The 24,215-nt window shown below is 47.6% G+C and overlaps 1 protein-coding gene across 6 annotated transcripts in view; it reads right to left on the reverse strand.

The window, feature by feature from the left end:
• SCAMP3 (secretory carrier membrane protein 3) overlaps positions 1-1,513 on the reverse strand; it is a 44,894-nt gene extending 43,381 nt beyond the window's left edge. Inside the window, exon 1 of one of the 6 annotated variants that reach the window (XM_077256276.1) lies at positions 1,266-1,513. In XM_077256276.1, coding sequence (XP_077112391.1) covers positions 1,266-1,304 — 39 coding nt within the window. In that variant the 5' untranslated portion in view covers positions 1,305-1,513. Of the gene's footprint in view, positions 1-1,259 lie in introns of all 6 variants that reach the window. The other 5 variants (XM_077256281.1, XM_077256286.1, XM_077256283.1 and 2 more) reach the window with 5 other exon arrangements.
• Positions 1,514-24,215: the final 22,702 nt, after the last annotated feature.

Here is a 24,215-nt window from a genome sequence, read left to right on the forward strand (position 1 = left end):
CCCTCGCTGCAACGTGCCTGCTAGCCAGTCCACAGTGAAGCGGCCCATCCGGCGACCAATTATCCTAGGTGTAGTTCCCTGACTGACCTGAGGGTAAAGGGGGCGCCGGAGAGCTGCAAGTTCTGAAGCGGAACTGGAAAGCGGGATATACATAAATCCCTGCAGTTCGTGATATATTGTAGCAGCAGTGGGATAACTAAAATAAGCCCCTGGGGTAAATTGATAGGTCAATAGCCTCGTTTGTGTTTTCATCACATTGTAGCAGTGGTGGGATAACTAAGATAAGCCCCCTGCACATGTGATAACCGTGTGCTGGTCAAAGGTCACCCCCGATCCGTGACATATTGGTGGCAGCACGGTGGGATTCGTGACAACCACAAACACACACCGGCCCCTGCACAGTTGCTCAGCAACACACACACCGGCCCCTGCACAGTTGCTCAGCAACACACACACCGGCCCCTGCACAGTTGCTCAGCAACACACACACCGGCCCCTGCACAGTTGCTCAGCAACACACACACCGGCCCCTGCACAGTTGCTCAGCAACACACACACCGGCCCCTGCACAGTTGCTCAGCACCACACACACCGGCCCCTGCACAGTTGCTCAGCACCACACACACATACAGGCCCCTGCACAGTTGCTCAGCACCACACACACATACAGGCCTCTGCACAGTTGCTCAGCATCACACACACCGGCCCCCGCACAGTTGCTCAGCACCACACACACCGGCCCCTGCACAGTTGCTCAGCACCACACACACCGGCCCCTGCACAGTCGCTCAGCACCCCCACACCAGCCCCCGCACAGTTGCTCAGCACCACACACACACACACACACACACACACACACACACACACACACAGCAGCACACACAGCAGCACACACGCACCGGTCCCTGCACAGTTGCTCAGCACCACACACACCGGCCCCTGCACAGTTGCTCAGCACCACACACACACACACACAGCAGCACACACGCACCGGTCCCTGCACAGTTGCTCAGCACCACACACACCGGCCCCTGCACAGTTGCTCAGCACCACACACACACACACACAGCAGCACACACACACCGGCCCCCGCACAGTTGCTCAGCACCACACACACACACACACACACACACACGCACACGCACACGCACACGCACACGCACGCACCGGTCCCTGCACAGTTGCTCAGCACCACACACACACACACACACACACACACAGCAGCACACACGCACCGGTCCCTGCCCAGCAACACACACCGCTACCTTGAAGGGGTTGTCAAGCTCGTTGTACGGCGCCGCCATCTCTCCGGTGTTTGCTGATTGGGTCTCCTGTATCCGGAAACAGCGAAGTCACATGAGCGTCCCGTGACCCTGACGTCACCTTCACGCCACCGAGCACATGACGTTCCCAATGAAGGCGGAGCGTCAGTAGCATATACGTAAATGGTCCGTTTAATGATAGGAGAGGAACCAGGGGAGCGCCCGGGAGAAGCATACAGTTAGTGGACGATGCATTTTAGCATTTTGTGTGGCGCCAGTTTTAAGGGCGACGCTGGGGCTAGGACTGCCAGATATGTGTTGGCTCCTTGGCGCTATACACCTCACCTCAGCAATATAACGGAGCCGGCACACTGCATAAAGCAATTTCAAATAATAGCGGCAGATTAGGGACACAACTTTTTAGACTCTTTGTTTATCCTATAGTTTAACATTTAAATAAAAGTTACATTTTATGTTCTTTTAGTGATGGTTTGTTTGGGGTTCTCTCCAAATTGTAAATGATATATATGTCCCTCCAAAGACCATTTTGGTTCCTCCAATCTTTAACTACATGTACTACAGGGGTCAGTACTGGAGAGGTCACAGTCACCAGTGCGGTATCTCAGGGGTCGGTACTGGAGAGGTCACAGTCACCAGTGCGGTATCTCAGGGGTCAGTACTGGAGAGGTCACAGTCACCAGTGCGGTATCTCAGGGGTCAGTACTGGAGAGGTCACAGTCACCAGTGCGGTATCTCAGGGGTCGGTACTGGAGAGGTCACAGTCACCAGTGCGGTATCTCAGGGGTCAGTACTGGAGAGGTCACAGTCACCAGTGCGGTATCTCAGGGGTCAGTACTGGAGAGGTCACAGTCACCAGTGCGGTATCTCAGGGGTCAGTACTGGAGAGGTCACAGTCACCAGTGCCGTATCTCAGGGGTCAGTACTGGAGAGGTCACAGTCACCAGTGCCGTATCTCAGGGGTCAGTACTGGAGAGGTCACAGTCACCAGTGCGGTATCTCAGGGGTCAGTACTGGAGAGGTCACAGTCACCAGTGCGGTATCTCAGGGTCAGTACTGGAGAGGTCACAGTCACCAGTGCGGTATCTCAGGGGTCAGTACTGGAGAGGTCACAGTCACCAGTGAGGTATCTCAGGGGTCGGTACTGGAGAGGTCACAGTCACCAGTGCGGTATCTCAGGGGTCAGTACTGGAGAGGTCACAGTCACCAGTGAGGTATCTCAGGGGTCAGTACTGGAGAGGTCACAGTCACCAGTGCGGTATCTCAGGGGTCAGTACTGGGGAGGTCACAGTCACCAGTGCGGTATCTCAGGGGTCAGTACTGGAGAGGTCACAGTCACCAGTGCGGTATCTCAGGGGTCAGTACTGGGGAGGTCACAGTCACCAGTGCGGTATCTCAGGGGTCAGTACTGGGGAGGTCACAGTCACCAGTGAGGTATCTCAGGGGTCAGTACTGGAGAGGTCACAGTCACCAGTGCCGTATCTCAGGGGTCAGTACTGGAGACATCAGTCACCAGTGCGGTATCTCAGGGGTCAGTACTGGAGAGGTCACAGTCACCAGTGCGGTATCTCAGGGGTCAGTACTGGAGAGGTCACAGTCACCAGTGCGGTATCTCAGGGGTCAGTTCTGTAGAGGTCACAGTCACCAGTGCGGTATCTCAGGGGTCAGTACTGGAGAGGTCACAGTCACCAGTGCGGTATCTCAGGGGTCAGTACTGGAGAGGTCACAGTCACCAGTGCGGTATCTCAGGGGTCAGTACTGGAGAGGTCACCAGTGCGGTATCTCAGGGGTCAGTACTGGAGAGGTCACAGTCACCAGTGCGGTATCTCAGGGGTCAGTACTGGAGAGGTCACAGTCACCAGTGCGGTATCTCAGGGGTCAGTACTGGAGAGGTCACAGTCACCAGTGCGGTATCTCAGGGGTCAGTACTGGAGAGGTCACAGTCACCAGTGCGGTATCTCAGGGGTCAGTACTGGAGAGGTTACAGTCACCAGTGCGGTATCTCAGGGGTCAGTACTGGAGAGGTCACAGTCACCAGTGCGGTATCTCAGGGGTCAGTACTGGAGAGGTCACAGTCACCAGTGCGGTATCTCAGGGTCAGTACTGGAGAGGTCACAGTCACCAGTGCGGTATCTCAGGGGTCAGTACTGGAGAGGTCACAGTCACCAGTGCGGTATCTCAGGGGTCAGTACTGGAGAGGTCAGTCACCAGTGCGGTATCTCAGGGGTCAGTAATAGAGAGGTCACAGTCACCAGTGCGGTATCTCAGGGTCAGTACTGGAGAGGTCACAGTCACCAGTGCGGTATCTCAGGGGTCAGTACTGGAGAGGTCACAGTCACCAGTGCGGTATCTCAGGGGTCAGTACTGGAGAGGTCACAGTCACCAGTGCCGTATCTCAGGGGTCAGTACTGGAGAGGTCACAGTCACCAGTTCGGTATCTCAGGGTCAGTACTGGAGAGGTCACAGTCACCAGTGCGGTATCTCAGGGGTCAGTACTGGAGACATCAGTCACCAGTGCGGTATCTCAGGGGTCAGTACTGGAGAGGTCACAGTCACCAGTTCGGTATCTCAGGGGTCAGTACTGGAGAGGTCACAGTCACCAGTGCGGTATCTCAGGGGTCAGTACTGGAGAGGTCACAGTCACCAGTGCGGTATCTCAGGGGTCAGTACTGGAGAGGTCACAGTCACCAGTGCGGTATCTCAGGGTCAGTACTGGAGAGGTCACAGTCACCAGTGCGGTATCTCAGGGGTCAGTACTGGAGAGGTCACAGTCACCAGTGCGGTATCTCAGGGGTCAGTACTGGAGAGGTCACAGTCACCAGTTCGGTATCTCAGGGGTCAGTACTGGAGAGGTCACAGTCACCAGTGCCGTATCTCAGGGGTCAGTACTGGAGACATCAGTCACCAGTGCGGTATCTCAGGGGTCAGTACTGGAGAGGTTACAGTCACCAGTGCGGTATCTCAGGGTCAGTACTGGAGAGGTCACAGTCACCAGTGCGGTATCTCAGGGGTCAGTACTGGAGAGGTCACAGTCACCAGTGCGGTATCTCAGGGGTCAGTACTGGAGAGGTCACAGTCACCAGTGCGGTATCTCAGGGGTCAGTACTGGAGAGGTCACAGTCACCAGTGAGGTATCTCAGGGGTCAGTACTGGAGAGGTCACAGTCACCAGTGCGGTATCTCAGGGGTCAATACTGGAGAGGTCACAGTCACCAGTGAGGTATCTCAAGGGTCAGTACTGGAGAGGTCACAGTCACCAGTGCGGTATCTCAGGGGTCAGTACTGGAGAGGTCACAGTCACCAGTGATGTATCTCAAGGGTCAGTACTGGAGAGGTCACAGTCACCAGTGCGGTATCTCAGGGGTCAGTTCTGTAGAGGTCACAGTCACCAGTGCGGTATCTCAGGGGTCAGTACTGGAGAGGTCACAGTCACCAGTGAGGTATCTCTGGGGTCAGTACTGGAGAGGTCACAGTCACCAGTGAGGTATCTCAGGGGTCAGTACTGGAGAGGTCACAGTCACCAGTGCGGTATCTCAGGGGTCAGTACTGGAGAGGTCACAGTCACCAGTGCGGTATCTCAAGGGTCAGTACTGGAGAGGTCAGTCACCAGTGAGGTATCTCAGAGGTCAGTACTGGAGAGGTCACAGTCACCAGTGCGGTATCTCAGGGGTCAGTTCTGTAGAGGTCACAGTCACCAGTGAGGTATCTCAGGGGTCAGTACTGGAGACATCAGTCACCAGTGCGGTATCTCAGGGGTCAGTTCTGTAGAGGTCACAGTCACCAGTGAGGTATCTCAGGGGTCAGTACTGGAGACATCAGTCACCAGTGCGGTATCTCAGGGTCAGTACTGGAGAGGTCAGTCACCAGTAAGGTATCTCAGGGGTCAGTACTGGAGAGGTCACAGTCACCAGTGCGGTATCTCAGGGTTCAGTTCTGTAGAGGTCACAGTCACCAGTGAGGTATCTCAGGGGTCAGTACTGGAGAGGTCACAGTCACCAGTGAGGTATCTCTGGGGTCAGTACTGGAGAGGTCAGTCACCAGTGCGGTATCTCAGGGGTCAGTACTGGAGAGGTCACAGTCACCAGTGAGGTATCTCAAGGGTCAGTACTGGAGAGGTCACAGTCACCAGTGCGGTATCTCAGTGGTCAGTTCTGTAGAGGTCACAGTCACCAGTGCGGTATCTCAGAGGTCAGTACTGGAGAGGTCACAGTCACCAGTGAGGTATGTCTGGGGTCAGTACTGGAGAGGTCACAGTCACCAGTGCGGTATCTCAGGGGTCAGTACTGGAGAGGTCACAGTCACCAGTGCGGTATCTCATGGGTCAGTACTGGAGAGGTCAGTCACCAGTGAGGTATCTCAGGGGTCAGTAATAGAGAGGTCACAGTCACCAGTGCGGTATCTCAGGGGTCAGTACTGGAGAGGTCACAGTCACCAGTGCCGTATCTCAGGGGTCAGTACTGGAGAGGTCACAGTCACCAGTGCCGTATCTCAGGGGTCAGTACTGGAGAGGTCACAGTCACCAGTGCGGTATCTCAGGGGTCAGTACTGGAGAGGTCACAGTCACCAGTGCGGTATCTCAGGGGTCAGTACTGGAGAGGTCACCAGTGCGGTATCTCAGGGGTCAGTACTGGAGAGGTCACAGTCACCAGTGCGGTATCTCAGGGGTCAGTACTGGAGAGGTCACAGTCACCAGTGCGGTATCTCAGGGGTCAGTACTGGAGAGGTCACAGTCACCAGTGCGGTATCTCAGGGGTCAGTACTGGAGAGGTTACAGTCACCAGTGAGGTATCTCAGGGGTCAGTACTGGAGAGGTCACAGTCACCAGTGCGGTATCTCAGGGGTCAGTACTGGAGAGGTCACAGTCACCAGTGCGGTATCTCAAGGGTCAGTACTGGAGAGGTCACAGTCACCAGTGCGGTATCTCAGGGGTCAGTACTGGAGAGGTCACAGTCACCAGTGCGGTATCTCAGGGGTCAGTACTGGAGAGGTTACAGTCACCAGTGAGGTATCTCAGGGGTCAGTACTGGAGAGGTCACAGTCACCAGTGCGGTATCTCAGGGGTCAGTACTGGAGAGGTCACAGTCACCAGTGCGGTATCTCAAGGGTCAGTACTGGAGAGGTCACAGTCACCAGTGCGGTATCTCAGGGTCAGTACTGGAGAGGTCACAGTCACCAGTGCGGTATCTCAGGGGTCAGTACTGGAGAGGTCACAGTCACCAGTGCGGTATCTCAGGGGTCAGTACTGGAGAGGTCACAGTCACCAGTGCGGTATCTCAGGGTCAGTACTGGAGAGGTCACAGTCACCAGTGCGGTATCTCAGGGGTCAGTACTGGAGAGGTCACAGTCACCAGTGCGGTATCTCAGGGGTCAGTACTGGAGAGGTCACAGTCACCAGTGCGGTATCTCAGGGGTCAGTACTGGAGAGGTTACAGTCACCAGTGCGGTATCTCAGGGGTCAGTACTGGAGAGGTCACAGTCACCAGTGCGGTATCTCAGGGGTCAGTACTGGAGAGGTCACAGTCACCAGTGCGGTATCTCAGGGTCAGTACTGGAGAGGTCACAGTCACCAGTGCGGTATCTCAGGGGTCAGTACTGGAGAGGTCAGTCACCAGTAAGGTATCTCAGGGGTCAGTACTGGAGAGGTCACAGTCACCAGTGCGGTATCTCAGGGTTCAGTTCTGTAGAGGTCACAGTCACCAGTGAGGTATCTCAGGGGTCAGTACTGGAGAGGTCACAGTCACCAGTGAGGTATCTCTGGGGTCAGTACTGGAGAGGTCAGTCACCAGTGCGGTATCTCAGGGGTCAGTAATAGAGAGGTCACAGTCACCAGTGCGGTATCTCAGGGTCAGTACTGGAGAGGTCACAGTCACCAGTGCGGTATCTCAGGGGTCAGTACTGGAGAGGTCACAGTCACCAGTGCGGTATCTCAGGGGTCAGTACTGGAGAGGTCACAGTCACCAGTGCCGTATCTCAGGGGTCAGTACTGGAGAGGTCACAGTCACCAGTTCGGTATCTCAGGGTCAGTACTGGAGAGGTCACAGTCACCAGTGCGGTATCTCAGGGGTCAGTACTGGAGACATCAGTCACCAGTGCGGTATCTCAGGGGTCAGTACTGGAGAGGTCACAGTCACCAGTTCGGTATCTCAGGGGTCAGTACTGGAGAGGTCACAGTCACCAGTGCGGTATCTCAGGGGTCAGTACTGGAGAGGTCAGTCACCAGTGCGGTATCTCAGGGGTCAGTACTGGAGAGGTCACAGTCACCAGTGCGGTATCTCAGGGTCAGTACTGGAGAGGTCACAGTCACCAGTGCGGTATCTCAGGGGTCAGTACTGGAGAGGTCACAGTCACCAGTGCGGTATCTCAGGGGTCAGTACTGGAGAGGTCACAGTCACCAGTTCGGTATCTCAGGGGTCAGTACTGGAGAGGTCACAGTCACCAGTGCCGTATCTCAGGGGTCAGTACTGGAGACATCAGTCACCAGTGCGGTATCTCAGGGGTCAGTACTGGAGAGGTTACAGTCACCAGTGCGGTATCTCAGGGTCAGTACTGGAGAGGTCACAGTCACCAGTGCGGTATCTCAGGGGTCAGTACTGGAGAGGTCACAGTCACCAGTGCGGTATCTCAGGGGTCAGTACTGGAGAGGTCACAGTCACCAGTGAGGTATCTCAGGGGTCAGTTCTGTAGAGGTCACAGTCACCAGTGCGGTATCTCAGGGGTCAGTACTGGAGAGGTCACAGTCACCAGTGAGGTATCTCAGGGGTCAGTACTGGAGAGGTCACAGTCACCAGTGCGGTATCTCAGGGGTCAGTACTGGAGAGGTCACAGTCACCAGTGAGGTATCTCAAGGGTCAGTACTGGAGAGGTCACAGTCACCAGTGCGGTATCTCAGGGGTCAGTACTGGAGAGGTCACAGTCACCAGTGATGTATCTCAAGGGTCAGTACTGGAGAGGTCACAGTCACCAGTGCGGTATCTCAGGGGTCAGTTCTGTAGAGGTCACAGTCACCAGTGCGGTATCTCAGGGGTCAGTACTGGAGAGGTCACAGTCACCAGTGAGGTATCTCTGGGGTCAGTACTGGAGAGGTCACAGTCACCAGTGCGGTATCTCAGGGGTCAGTACTGGAGAGGTCACAGTCACCAGTGCGGTATTTCAGGGGTCAGTACTGGAGAGGTCACAGTCACCAGTGCGGTATCTCAGGGGTCAGTACTGGAGAGGTTACAGTCACCAGTGCGGTATCTCAGGGGTCAGTACTGGAGAGGTCACAGTCACCAGTGCGGTATCTCAAGGGTCAGTACTGGAGAGGTCAGTCACCAGTGAGGTATCTCAGAGGTCAGTACTGGAGAGGTCACAGTCACCAGTGCGGTATCTCAGGGGTCAGTTCTGTAGAGGTCACAGTCACCAGTGAGGTATCTCAGGGGTCAGTACTGGAGACATCAGTCACCAGTGCGGTATCTCAGGGTCAGTACTGGAGAGGTCAGTCACCAGTAAGGTATCTCAGGGGTCAGTACTGGAGAGGTCACAGTCACCAGTGCGGTATCTCAGGGTTCAGTTCTGTAGAGGTCACAGTCACCAGTGAGGTATCTCAGGGGTCAGTACTGGAGAGGTCACAGTCACCAGTGAGGTATCTCTGGGGTCAGTACTGGAGAGGTCAGTCACCAGTGCGGTATCTCAGGGGTCAGTACTGGAGAGGTCACAGTCACCAGTGAGGTATCTCAAGGGTCAGTACTGGAGAGGTCACAGTCACCAGTGCGGTATCTCAGTGGTCAGTTCTGTAGAGGTCACAGTCACCAGTGCGGTATCTCAGAGGTCAGTACTGGAGAGGTCACAGTCACCAGTGAGGTATGTCTGGGGTCAGTACTGGAGAGGTCACAGTCACCAGTGCGGTATCTCAGGGGTCAGTACTGGAGAGGTCAGTCACCAGTGAGATATCTCAAGGGTCAGTACTGGAGAGGTCACAGTCACCAGTGCGGTATCTCATGGGTCAGTACTGGAGAGGTCAGTCACCAGTGAGGTATCTCAGGGGTCAGTAATAGAGAGGTCACAGTCACCAGTGCGGTATCTCAGGGGTCAGTTCTGTAGAGGTCACAGTCACCAGTGCGGTATCTCAGGGGTCAGTACTGGAGAGGTCACAGTCACCAGTGAGGTATCTCAAGGGTCAGTACTGGAGAGGTCACAGTCACCAGTGCGGTATCTCAGGGGTCAGTACTGGAGAGGTCACAGTCACCAGTGAGGTATCTCAAGGGTCAGTACTGGAGAGGTCACAGTCACCAGTGTGGTATCTCAGGGGTCAGTTCTGTAGAGGTCACAGTCACCAGTGCGGTATCTCAGGGGTCAGTACTGGAGAGGTCACAGTCACCAGTGAGGTATCTCTGGGGTCAGTACTGGAGAGGTCACAGTCACCAGTGAGATATCTCAGGGGTCAGTACTGGAGAGGTCACAGTCACCAGTGCGGTATCTCAGGGGTCAGTACTGGAGAGGTCACAGTCACCAGTGAGGTATCTCTGGGGTCAGTACTGGAGAGGTCACAGTCACCAGTGAGGTATCTCTGGGGTCAGTACTGGAGAGGTCACAGTCACCAGTGAGGTATCTCTGGGGTCAGTACTGGAGAGGTCACAGTCACCAGTGCGGTATCTCAAGGGTCAGTACTGGAGAGGTCACAGTCACCAGTGCGGTATCTCAGGGGTCAGTACTGGAGAGGTCACAGTCACCAGTGCGGTATCTCAGGGGTCAGTACTGGAGAGGTCACAGTCACTAGTGCGGTATCTCAGGGGTCAGTACGGGAGAGGTCAGTCACCAGTCAGGTATCTCAGGGGTCAGTACGGGAGAGGTCAGTCACCAGTCAGGTATCTCAGGGGTCAGTACTGGAGACGTCAGTCACCAGTGCGGTATCTCAGGGGTCAGTACTGGAGAGGTCACAGTCACCAGTGAGGTATCTCAGGGTCAGTACTGGAGAGGTCAGTCACCAGTGCGGTATCTCAGGGGTCAGTACTGGAGAGGTCACAGTCACCAGTGCGGTATCTCAGGGTCAGTACTGGAGAGGTCAGTCACCAGTGAGGTATCTCAGGGGTCAGTACTGGAGAGGTCACAGTCACCAGTGCGGTATCTCAGGGGTCAGTACTGGAGAGGTCACAGTCACCAGTGAGGTATCTCAGGGGTCAGTACTGGAGAGGATACAGTCACCAGTGAGATATCTCAGGGGTCAGTACTGGAGAGGTCACAGTCACCAGTGAGGTATCTCAGGGGTCAATACTGGAGAGGTCAAAGTCACCAGTGCGGTATCTCAGGGGTCAGTACTGGAGAGGTCACAGTCACCAGTGTAATATTACAGGGATCAGTGCTGGAGAGGTCACAACGAGGCTGAAGTTGGTTTCTTATTCGGCAGTTTCTTATTCGGCAATTTTTTTTGTTTTTTATAGGTTTAACCTCAAACATCAAGCATCACAATAATAAGATAGAATGCAGTGAGGTGCCCTGATGTGAATAGACTTAAAAACAGCTACAAAACCGGTACAAAAATGGGCATCAAAGTGGGCACCAAAGGGCATTAATCAAAGGGTTAAATGACTTTGGGCCACGGATATCACAGTGCAGACATATAGAACAGGGAGCCCCACATCAAAACCAGGTCCTTCCAGCCTGGCTCAAATGGGTTCTGGGCATCAGAATTGGCATCAAAGTGGGCAAACAAACAGCCCATCTTCACAGATTTGAATAAGTAACTGATGTTTTTAAGGGGTTAAATGACTTTGGGCCACTGATCTCACACTAAGAATACATAGATAGTGATGCCCTGCATCAAACCCAGGTCACTGTGTATTCTTTGTGTGAGATCAGTGGCCCAAAGTAATTTAACCCCTTAAAAATATCAGTTACTTATTCAAATCTGTGAAAATGGGCTGTTTGCCCTCTTTGATGCCAGTTCTGATGCCATGAACCCATTTGGGCCAGACTGGAGGGACCTGGATTTAATGCGGGGCATCACTGTCTGTGTATTCTAAGTGTGAGATCAGTGTCACAAAGTCATTTAACCCCTTTAAAACACCGGTTACTTATTCAAATGGCCAAAATTGGCTGTTTGTCCACCTTGATGCCAGTTCTGATACCCAGAAGGCCCTTGACCCAGGCTGTAGAGACTTGGTTTTGATGTGTGACTCTGTTCTTTATGTCTGCACTATGATATCAGTGGCCTAGTCATTTAACACCTTAGAAACATCAGTTACTTAGGGTAAAAGTTCGCATTTGCATATATGTGCGCTGCGTATCATCTGTATAGGCAAATGCATGCAAAAATGCGTGCAAACGCATGATTATGCACCGTTTTTTTTTTATCCGCATCAGTTTATGAACAATGACAAAAAAACACTGCGTGTGCATGCGTTTGCATGCGTTTTTGCATGTGTTTGCCTTGTTTATACGCATGCGTTCGATATTTCCAATGTTTTCGTTGACGTCAGACACCCAATGGGCGTGTCTCATAGGATTTCTATATACGGCATATAGAAACACTGCACTGATGAAACCATAGTCTTGGGCTGCTGTATCAAGCTGCAAGATGGATCTTGACGTGGAGACCTTTTATGAAGATCTGGATTTACAATTGTAATTGGCTGCTGCCTTTGCTTTTGCTTGTCAAGAACAAAGAAGAAGAGAAAGATGGAGAAGACATCGATATTGGCAACACCCCATCCTTGAACTCCAAGAGAGCCGTGGAGCATACCACTCCTTGTACACAGAGCTGCGGTAAAACCCTCAGAAGTTTTTAGACTGTATGAGGATGACCGAACAGAGCTTTGATGACTTGCTGCAACGTCTCCAAGGATCAATCGCCAAGCAGGACACACCGCTCCGTCGAGCAATACCTGCTGAGGAACGGCTGTTGGTTACCCTGAGGTACGTAATTTTGAAAAACAAACACCTGTCATTAGTATTATTGTAATAAAAGCCATGTACTGATTTTTTTCCCTTCTTTTCTAAAAGTCTTTTTTTTTCCAGTTTATTTTTTAAAAAGCCATGTACTGGCTTTTTTTTCTCATTTTCTGTTCCGCAGATTCCTGGCTACTGGAAAGACATTGTAATCCCTCCATTTTCAATTCAGGATTGGAGTCTCCACACTGTCTGGGATTATTGGACACACCTGCCATGCTTTAGGTGAAGTTCTGCGTCCAGAATTCCTCCCCCAACCCACAACTGAAATCTGGTTGGAAAATGCTGCCAAATTCCAGGAAATGTGTAATTTTCCTAACTGCCTGGGTGGTGTGGACGACAAACACATTAGGATTATGAAACCTTCTGGTAGTGGAACTGAGTACTTCAATTATAAAAAATACTTTTCCATTGTCCTAATGGCAATTGCTGATGCTCAGTGTAGATTTGTCGCCGTAGACATTGGCTAATTTGGTTGGGAAATGACTTACAAATTTTCAAAAACTCGGACATGGGCCAAAGATTGTATGGTAATGATTTTAATTTCCCACAGCCACAACCTCTTCCCAACACTGAAGGACCGCCAATGCAGTTTGTTGTGCGTGGAGATGAGGCTTTCCAAATGTGTTCCAATGAGTCGCCCGCCAGGGCTGTGGGGTACTCGGTACCGGGTCCAGTACTTAAAGGGGATGTCACGGTGGGGTCGACCCAGTCCGTGGCCCTGGGCTCCCAAGTAAAGGGAAAAGTCTTTAACCCCTTAACGACCGCCGATACGCCTTTTAACGGCGGCAGTTAAGGGTACTTAAACCACAGTGCCGTTAATTAACGGCGCTACGGAAAAAGTGTATAGCGCCCCCCAGAGTCAGATTTTCTCTGGGGTCTCGGTTGCCAGGGGTAGCTGAGACCCAAGAAAACATGATTCGGGTCGGTTTTTACCGACCCCCGTGTTGCGATCGCCGGTAAGTAACCGTTTACCTGCAGTCGCAAAAAAAAAACGATTTGCCAATTAATTTCTCTGTCCTCCGATGTGATCCCACATCAAAGTACAGAGAAATGGGGTCCCCGATCGCCCCCCGATACTCACTCGTCTCCCCCGGTGCTGCTCGTGGCTCCCCATAGGCGCCGCCATCTTCTGGCGAAAAAATGGCGGGCGCAGTGCGCTCGCCGGCCGGCACCCAGAAGATCTTTGGGGTCTCGGCTGCCGGGGGTAGCCGAGACCCCAAAGAACATGATTGGGGTTGACCCCTGTTTTGTGATCGCCGGTAAATAACTTTACCGGCGACCGCAAAAAAAAAAAAAATGCGGTGTTTTATTCTCTATCTTCTGATGTGATCGCACCTCCGAGGACAGAGAAATAGGGGGATCGGGGACCGTGTTATACTTACCGGTGTCCCTGGGTCCTCCTGCTTCCTCTCCTGGCCGCCAGCTTCTTGCTTCGGTAAGAAAATGGCAGGCACATACGCCGTCCGCCCGCCATGATCTGCCAGCCAGCAGAGGAAGATTTCTTCCTCTTTTTTTTTATTTTGGTAACTGTGAGATCCTATCACAGTGATCAAAATAAAAAAATAGTAAAGAACCCCCGTTAATCACCCCCTTAGTTAGGAAAAAATAATAAAATTTAAAAAAATTATGTATTTCTATTTTCCAATTAGGGTTAGGGCTAAAGTTAGGGCTAGGGTTGGGGCTAAAGTTAGGGTTGGGATTAGGGTTACGTTTGGGGTTAGGGTTGGGATTAGGGGTGCATTGGGATTTGGGTTAGGGTTGAGATTAGGATTAGGGGTGTGTTGGGATTAGGGTTTTGATTAGGGTTATGGTTAGGGTTGTGGTTAGGGTTAGAGGTGTTTTGGGGTTAGGGTTTGATTAGGCTTATGGTTTGGGTTGTGATTAGGATTATGGATCGGGTTGGGATTAGGGTTAGGGGTGTGTTGGGGTTAGGGTTGGAGTTAGAATTGGGGGGTTTCAACTGTTTAGGTACATCAGGGGGTCTCCAAACGAGACAGCCAATTTTGCGCTCAAAAAGTCAAATGGTGCTCCCTCCCTTCTGAGCTCTCTCATGCACCCAGTGGTTTGCCCCCACATATGGGGCATCAGCATACTAGTTGGCCAAAAACTTTTGGGGTCAAGTTTCTCCTGTTACCCTTGCAAAAATAGAAAAAAAAATTGGGGGCTAAAAAATCATTTTTGTGGAAAAAAAATTATTTTATTTTCACGGCCCTGCGTCAAACTTCTGTGAAGCACTTGGGCGTTCAAAATATTCACAACACATCTAGATAAGTTCCTTGGGGGGTTTAGTTTCCAAAATGGGGTCACTTGTGGGGGGTTTCTACTGTTTAGGTACACCAGGGGCTCTACAAACACAACATAATGCCCGCAGACCATTCTATCAAAGTCTGCATTCCAAAACTGCGCTCCCTCCCTTCCGAGCTCTGCCATGCGCCCAAACAGTGGTCCCACCCCACATATGGGCTATCAGCGTACTCAGGATAAATTGCCCACTAAATTTTGTGGTCCATTTTCTCCTGTTACCCTTGTTTAAGTAAAAATTTTGGGGTGAAAAGATCACTTTTGTGTAAAAAAATATGATTTTTTTTTATTTTCATGGCTCTACATTATAAACTTCTTTGAAGCAATTAGGGGTTCATAGTGCTCACCACACATCTAGATAAGCTCTTTGGGGGGTCTAGTTTCCAAAATGGGGTCACTTGTGGGGGGTTGGGTTTATACTGTTTAGGTACATCAGGAGCTCTGCAAATGCAACATGATGCCCGCAGACCATTCCATCAAAGTCTGCATTTTAAAACGTCACTACTTCCCTTCCGAGCCCCGATGTGTGCCCAAACAGTGGTTTCCCCCCACACATGAGGTATTGGCGTACTCAGGAAAAATTGGACAACAACTTTTGGGGTCCAATTTCTCCTGTTACCCTTGGGAAAATAAAAAATTGGGGGCTAAAAAAATCATTTTTGTGGAAACAAATGTTTATTTTTATTTTCACGACTCTGCATTATAAACTTCTGTGAAGCACTTGGGCTTTCAAAGTGCTCACCACACATCTAGATAAGTTCCTTGGGGGTCTAGTTTCCAAAATGGGGTCACTTGTGGGGGGTTTCTACTGTTTAGGTACATCAGGGGCTCTGCAAAAGCAACATAATGCCCGCAGACCATTCTATCAAAGTCTGCATTCCAAAACGGCGCTCCTTCCCTTCTGAGCTCTGCCATGCGCCCAAACAGTGGTCCCCCCACATATGGGGTATCAGCGTACTCAGGATAAATTGCCCAATACATTTTGGGGTCCAATTTCTCATGTTACACTTGAGAAAATAAAAAATTGTCAGCTAAAAGAATCATTTTTGAGGAAAAAAAAAAGGATTGTTTATTTTCACGGCTCTACGTTATAAATTTCTGTGAAGCTTTCAAAGTGCTCACCAGTCATCTAGATAAGTTCCTTAATGGGTCTAGTTTCCAAAATGGGGTCATTTGTGGGGGGTTGCCACTGTTTAGGCACATCAGGGGCTCTCCGAACGCGACATGGCGTCCGATCTCCATTCCAGCCAATTCTGCATTGAAAAAGTTAAACGGAACTCCTTCTCTTCCAAGCTCTGCCATGCACCCAAACTGTGGTTTACCCCCACATATGGGGTATCTGCGTACTCAGGACAAATTGCACAACAACTTTCACTGTCTAATTTCTCCTGTTACCCTTGTGAAAATAAAAATTTGGGGACGAAAAGATCATTTTTGTAGAAAAAATTAGATTTTTTTTATTTTCACGGCTCTACGTTATAAACTTCTCTGAAGCACCTTGGGGTTTAAAGTGCTCACCACACATCTAGAAAGGTTCCTTAACCCCTTAGTGACGGAGCCAAATTTTTGACCAGTGTCACTTTGTGCTGATAACTCTGGAATGCTGCAGCAAATTCCAGTGATTTCGAGATTGTTTTTCCGTGACACATTATACTTTATGATAATGGTAAATTTAGGTTGATATGTTTTGAGTTTATTTATAAAATATGTCAGAAATTTGACAAAAATGTAAAAAAATCTGCAATTTTCAATGATTATCCCTTGATCCAGAGAGTCATATCATAGAAATATCTTAATAAATAACATTTCCCATATGCCTGCTTTACATCAGCACTATTTGTAAAATGTTATTTTATTTTGTTAGCATTTTAAGAGGTTTAAAAATGGAGCAACTATTTTTCATTTTTCGATGGAAATTTACAAAATTTAATTTTTTAGCGACCTATTCAGGTTTGAAGTGACTTTGGGGTCCTACATATTGGAAACCCTCAAAAGTAATACCATTTTAAAAACAGCACCCCCTGACATACTGAAAACTGCAGTCAGGTAGATTATGAACCCTTCAGGAATTAATGCAAAGTAGCCTAACAGAAACGGAAAAGTGTATCCTTACCACCTAAATGTCGCTAACTTCTGAATGTGCCGCTATAGCCCGGAGACTCTAAGGCCACTATTTGGCTGTGAATTGCGATGGCAAATATCAGGACCACACAATCATGATCTCAGGGTGCCAATGGGCATAAAGAGAAATTCCCCATACTCTTTTAACTATATGATATAGTCATTACTGACAGCAGCATATGAGGGGTTAAACAGGTACGGACGGTGCAAACACTGATCTTGGCTTATTCAGCAAGTTGTCAGCTATAGTGTACAGCCGACAAATGCTGGATTGTCACCTGTATGTGGATGCAATTCTAATATCTCAGGTCAGTTAAAAGACTTATCTGCAGTCATTAAGGGGTTAAAGGGTCTAGTTTCCAAAATGGTGTCACTTGTGGGGGGTTTCTACTGTTTAGGCACATCAGGGGCTCTCCAAATGCGACATGGTGTTTGATCTCAATTCCAGCCAATTCTGCATTAAAAAGTCAAATGGTGCTCCTTCTCTTCCAAGCCCTGCCGTGCGCCCAAACAGGGGTTTACCCCCACATATGGGGTATTAGCGTACTCGGGACAAATTGCACAACATTCGTGGTCAAATTTCTCCTGATACCCTTGTAAAAATAAAAATTTGGGGGCTAAAAGAACATTTTTGTAGAAAAAATGTGATATTTTTTTTTTATTTTCACGGCTCTACGTTATAAACATCTGTGAAGCACCTGGGGGTTCAAAGTGCTCACCACACATCTAGAATGGTTCCTTAAAGGGTCTAGTTTCCAAAATGGTGTCACTTGTGGGGGGTTTCTACTGTTTAGGCACATCAGGGGCTCTCCAAACGCGACATGACGTCCGATCTCAATTCCAGCCAATTCTGCATTGAAAAAGTCAAACGGCACTCCATCTCTTCCAAGCTCTGCCATGCGCCCAAACAGTGGTTTACCCCCACATATGGGGTATCGGCGTATTCAGGAGAAATTGCACAACAAATTTTGTGGTTAATTTTATCTTTTTACACTTGTGAAAATATAAAAAATTGGTTCTGAAGTAAAATGTTTGCAAAAAAAAGTTAAATGTTAATTTTTTTTCCTTCCACATTGTTTCAGTTCCTGTGAAGCACGTAAAGGGTTAATAAACTTCTTGAATGTGGTTTTGAGCACCTTGAGGGGTGTAGTTTTTAGAATGGTGTCAAGTTTGTGTATTTTCTGTCATGTACACCCATAAAAGTGACTTTAAATGTGAGATTGTCCCTAAAAAAAATGGTTTTGTAAATTTTGTTGTAAAAATGAGAAATCGCTAGTCAACTTTTAACCCTTATAACTTCCTAACAAAAAAAAAAAAAAATTGTTTCCAAAATTGTGCTGATGTAGACATGTGGGAAATGTTATTTATTAACTATTTTGTGTGACATATCTCTCTGATTTAAAGGCAAAAAAATTCAAAGTTTGAAAAATGCAAAATTTTACAAATTTTCGCCATATTTCCATTTTTTTCCATAAATAATCACAAGTAATATCGAATAAATGTTACCACTGGGCTGGGTATTCTTACATGTAAAAAATGGTCATCGAATTTCAGCTGGTTCAGCTGTGATGTGATTTCTTTATATACTTGTATACCCCACAATGTTGCTTTAATGGCTTTACAGTTTCACTTAGATCGGTTCAGTACATATTCCCAGGATCTTGCTAATTATATTTTACAGGTTACCTCTTTTCTTTTGACTCATAATTTTTTTTCCTTTGATGGTGATTATTATTTGCAATACACTGGTGTGGCAATGGGTGCCAAGTTTTCACCGTCTCTTGCAAATTTAGTTATGGCCAAGTGGGAATATGATTTTTTGTTCACATCTGATAATCAGTTTTCACCTCACATTTTTTGGTATGGCAGATACATCGACGTTACATTGATTATATGGGACTGCGATGTATCTGCCATACATTCCTTTGTTGGTTACATTAATAGTAATGATTATAATATCAAGTTTACTTATGTTCATGATAAAACTAATATTTCATTTTTAGATTTGCAATTAATGGGCATTCCTAACCAATATATCTCTACTAAAACATATTTCAAACCAGCATCAGGTAACTCTGTTTTACATGCTCATAGTAGTCATCCTAGGCACACAGTGAAATCTATTCCTGTGGGGGAATTTATAAGGCTCAAACGCAATTGTAATAACAATAATGAATTCAAAAATGACTTGGTCAATTTTAGAAATAAATTTCATAAAAGAGGATATCCCAATTGGATGTTAAATAGAGCGCACCACATTGTACAGAATAAAAAACAACATGATTTAATTTTTTCAAACAATAATAACAATATTGAACGGACTAACCAATTTTCTAACAGACCATTTGTGTGTCTTCAAAATAGTCTACAATTTCAGGACATCAAAAATATTATTAACAAGTATATTCCCCTTTTATACGAAGATCCAGTCCTAGCCAAGATTTTACAAGGTGGATGTAATATTGTTGCACGAAGGGCACCCTCATTAGGCAACATTCTTTCACCTAGTATGTTTACGTCTACTGATAAGAAAATGGGTACCTGGCTTGATTGCAAAGGCAATTACAAATGTGGCACTACCAATTGTTCCACATGCAAACAAATGATTATCACAAAAACATTTACCAATCATTACAATACTTTAACTTTTAATATTCAACAATATATCAATTGTAACACTCGATATGTTGTGTATAAGATAGATTGTGTTATATGCCGCAAATCTTATGTGGGGTGCACTACCCGTAAATTAAAAATTCGTATCTCTGAGCATTTATACGATATTCATAATATCAGTAATAATACCCGCAGCATTTCTTCTTTGTCCAAACATTTTATTGAACATCATGCACGTAATATCAGTTCTTTGAAAATTACAGGTATACAAAAAAATCAGAAAACCTTCTTGCGGCGGTGACATCGGCAGGACTGCTTACCAGAGAGGCTTACTGGATATTCAATCTTGGAACCAGGTTTCCAGACGGCCTCAACAAAAGAAACAAAATCATGTTTCATTATTGATTTATTTTAATATTTTGTCATTTCTTAATTAATTTCTTTGTTTATGCATTATGGTTTTTCCCTTTTCTTGATTGTTTTTGTTCAATATTTATTTTTTTTTTCTGTTATATTCTCTTTTCATGAACAGGACCTTCGATCATGTGATTATGTTCTTTAATTTGATTGGTCTTAGGTTCCTTTATATATTTTCATTGTATTCTGGGTAGTTGAGCTTTGACAAAGACCGCGGTACGGTCGAAACGCGTTGCTTTACCCACTGGGGCCATGGTGATGTATTAGGAGCACTTTTTGTATAATTTCTTTTGCAATTTGCATTTTAACTTAAAACATTGTTTTCCAATAAACTGTTTATATTTTATTAAGCTGGAACATTGCATTTTTTTCTAAATGTTACCACTAACATGAAGTACAATATGTCACAAAAAAATCTCAGAATCAGCGGGATCCATTAAAGCGTTCCAGAGTTATAACCTCATAAAGGGACAGTGGTCAGAATTGTAAAAATTGGCTCGGTCACTAAGGGGTTAAAAGAGTTATGAATAAAGTTTGTGTTTGTGACGCCACCTTTGGTTCTCAGTCAGTGACGACCAACGCTGCTTAAAGGTGTTCACTGTGGTGATGTTATGGCAGCTAAGATGATATGGCTTCCCACAGGTGAAGCTGGGGTCCCAGGGCTCCCGGTGTATAGATGAGGATAATGGGTGGTATAGCAAGAAAAGGAGGACACAGGTTTGCAGTCTCTTTACCTGGTTTACTGAAGGCAGCCACAGTCCAGGGTACCGGATCACAGGTGCAGGTATGGTCCGGCCATCTTGGAAGCGAGTTGGGAGTTCCCCTTATCAGGTGCGGTTAGAAGCCTTCCTCCTAGAAATGTGGTGTAGGACCCTACTGCTTTAAGCCTCTCACAAGGTCCTCACGTGTTCTCTCTGTCCGCCAGGTTGGTAGGACACTACCTGTACAACAGGTAGCTCGAGCCTTTTTACAGTGTCTCTATCATGACCCGGGCTCTATACGCTACTGTGTCCTCAGGTGTAAGGGCAGACAGGTGACATAAAATCCAGCTGTCCTGCCGGTTTCTGCTGTGCCACTTGGAGTACGACAACCCAGATCTTCAAGCTACCTGTGTCTGCGATCAGTAGGGTGGTAGCTCATTCGCAGCTATTCCCCTAGTTCTTTCTCTTTCAGGAGCTGCAGCACCCTAGTGGCTGCACAGCCCCTCTCTCATACGTTCTACCTCAGACTGCTCCAGTCTCACTGACTGACTTCCCCTCCAGACCAGAATATATAGGGGAGCCAGCCACAAGCTGGATAAGAGCTCCCCCTTCTGGCTTGGAGTATGAACATGTTGTATGCTTGTGATGCCTAATAAAAGGAATCCTTCCTCGCCGCGAAGCGTGACATCACTCTCCCCATGAGGAAAGCAATGCCACTGTGACAACCAGGAACCTGGGGTGTCACACCAACCTCCTAAACCCATATTCAAGTCGGGACTTAAATCACAAAAAAAAGTACAACTACCGACTGACAAGGGCACGAAGAACTGTGGAGTGTGCCTTTGAATAGCTGGTCTATAAATGGCGCATTTTGGGAACATCTAAATCTAAAAATTGAGGTTATGAAAGCATGTGTTCTACACAACTACATCATGGCAAAAGAGAGGCCCAACTTAGAAACCGAGGAACCTGTTACATTGCATGATTACCAAAGTCACCCTCTGTGGACTGCTGTGGAAGTTGCCCAGATTAGAGATAAATTTGCTGATTACTTTGTGTCTGAAAATGGACGAGTGGAATGGCAAGACACAATGGTTTAAGCAGTTAAGTAAAATTTACCTGTAATTGTAAAATATATCTGTAATTTTCAAGTGTACATTTTATGTTAAAATGTACCTGTTTTATTAAAATGTACCTGTTCTATTCAAATGTACCTGTTATATTATTCCATTAAAACTTACAAGTTCCCTCAAAAATACAATAGACACATGCATGTGTTTTGCGGCGGTGCAACAATCAAAGAAAACACAAGATATTTTAGGGGAAAAAAATACAAATTTCATTAACAATAATAACAAAAAAAAGGGTGGTAAGGTTCGGGGGGTGATTGGGTTTAGGGTCGGGGTGTATCAGAGGGTGAAATGGGGTGGACTTTGGAGGTGTGGAGCTGTGAGGATTGGGTGGTAGATGGGGAAGAGGAAACAAATTGAAGGATTGGATCAGGGATGGGAGTCGACACATTGGGGAAGCAACAGAGGATGATCCAGGTTGTGTTGTCCTGCACCAGGTTCTGTGTGGAAAAGAAAATAAACACATTAGTAAAAAAAAAAAAAAAACATGTTGTGCTGCTCCAGGCTCTGTGTGGAAAAGAAAATCAAACATTTTGAAAACAACATAAAATATATATATATATATATATATACACACATATTGTAGCATGGCTAAAGGTTGTATAGTCGACGGGAGGTATGTATCACAGAGAAGGCTTGTCGCTGTGATGTAACCCGGAGTGTTTTCTTTAATGCACATAAAGTAATAAGGCATTGTTTGGTATATTTGGGTCCAGGTTACGGGTAGCTATGAGAGATGGGAGGGTCTGGCTACCCATATACCTTACCCCTGGGTAAGGCCCATTTTTTTGGGCTGAAAGTCCCCCTCTCAGCTTATACTCGAGTCATACCCAGGGGTCGGCAGGGGAGGGGGAGCGGGGGTGTCTAATTATACTCACCTACTCCTGGCGCGGTCCCTGGCTTCCCGGGCGCTGCGGCTTCCTGTACTGAGCGGTCACATGGTACCGCTCATTGCAGTAATAAATATGCGGCTCCACCTCCCATAGGGGTGCAGCCGCATATTCATTACTGTAATGAGCGGTAACGGTGACCGCTCAGTACAGGATGAAGCTGTGGCGTCGGGGAAGCAGGGACTGCACAGCGCCAAAAGCAGGTGAGTATAACGGGGAGCGCAGCGCTGCGCGATATTCACCTGCTCCCCGTTCCGGCACCGCTCAGTCTTCAGCGTCTTCTGCTGTGACGCTCAGGTTAGTGCGCGCCCTCTGCCTGAATGTCAGTGCAGAAGACGCTGAAGATGGATCGGCGCCGGAACGAGGAGCAGGTGAATATTGAAAGTGCCGGGGGCCTGAGCGACGAGAGGTGAGTATGTGATTGATTTTTTTTTATCGCAGCAACAGCAAATGGGGCAAGTGTTTGTATGGAGCATCTTGTGAGGCCATAACGTTTGTGCAGCACTTTATGGGGCAAGTGTCTGTATGGGGCCATAATCAACGTTTGTGCAGCACTATATGGGGCAAGTGTCTGTATGGGGCCATAATTAACGTTCGTGGAGCACTATATGGGACAAGTATCTTTATGGGGCCATAATTAACATTTGTGGAGCACTATATGGGGCAAGTGTCTGTATGGGGCCATAACGTTTGTGCAGCACTATATGGGGCAAGTGTCTGTATGGGGCCATAAAGTTTGTGCAACACTATATCGGGCAAGTGTCTGTGTGGGGCCATTACGGTATATGGGGCAAGTGTCTGTATGGGGCATCTTATGGGGCCATAATCAAGGTTTGTGCAGCACTATATGGGGCAAATATCTTTATGGAGCATCTTATGGGGCCATAATCAGCATTTGTGCAGCATTATATTGGGCAAATGTGTGTATGGAGCATCTTATGGGGCCATTATTTACCTTTATGCAGGATTATATGGGGCATATATATATATATATTTTAATATGGAGCATCTTATGGGGCCATCATAAACTTTATGGAGCATTATATGGGGCTCCTGATTCAATATGGATATTCAAAAACACTTAACCTACTGATGTCTGAATTAATTTTACTTTTATTGGTATCTATTTTTACTTTTGACATTTACCGGTAGCTGCTGCATGTCCCACCCTAGGCTTATAATCGAGTCATTAAGTTTTCCCAGTTTTTTGTGGCAAAATTAGGGGGGTCAGGTTATACTCTGGTCAGCTTATACTCGAGTATATACGGTGTGTGTGTATGTATGTGTGTGTGTGTGTGTATGTATATGTATGTATATATATATATATATATATATATATATATATATATACTTACTTAGGTTCGCGTAGCAAGCGCAGGCCTCAGGAAAACAAGGTTCTTGTGGTATTTGTATTTTCTTAACCTTGGTGCAGAACCACTTTTAGCCCGATTCTCCTCTCTCATGTCCTTGTTGAAGCGGTCCTTCATCGAACGCCAGCAGATTTTGATTTTCTTCAATGTGAAGGGGAAAAAAAGTAAAAAATTAATTGGAAAAAATATACATTAACATTTTCACTGCCGCATCAAACCACCTTGCAATACTTACCAAAATCATTTCTGGCACGTAGTGTGGCACGGTCCCAATCAGCCAGCAGCGATATGGCCACTTCTCCCCAGAGTCGTCAAATCACCACATTGTCAGAGTGCTGATGGTCACGGGTGTCCCACAACGATACTCGCTCTTGGACAAAGTTGATGAGTTTCTCATTGTCAATATCTTGATTGGCTTCTTCCCGTTGTGGAACCTATAGATCACAAAAAACAAAAAGATATTT

The sequence above is a fragment of the Ranitomeya variabilis genome, chromosome 1 (assembly GCF_051348905.1).
Source record: "Ranitomeya variabilis isolate aRanVar5 chromosome 1, aRanVar5.hap1, whole genome shotgun sequence".
Taxonomy (NCBI): domain Eukaryota; kingdom Metazoa; phylum Chordata; class Amphibia; order Anura; family Dendrobatidae; genus Ranitomeya; species Ranitomeya variabilis.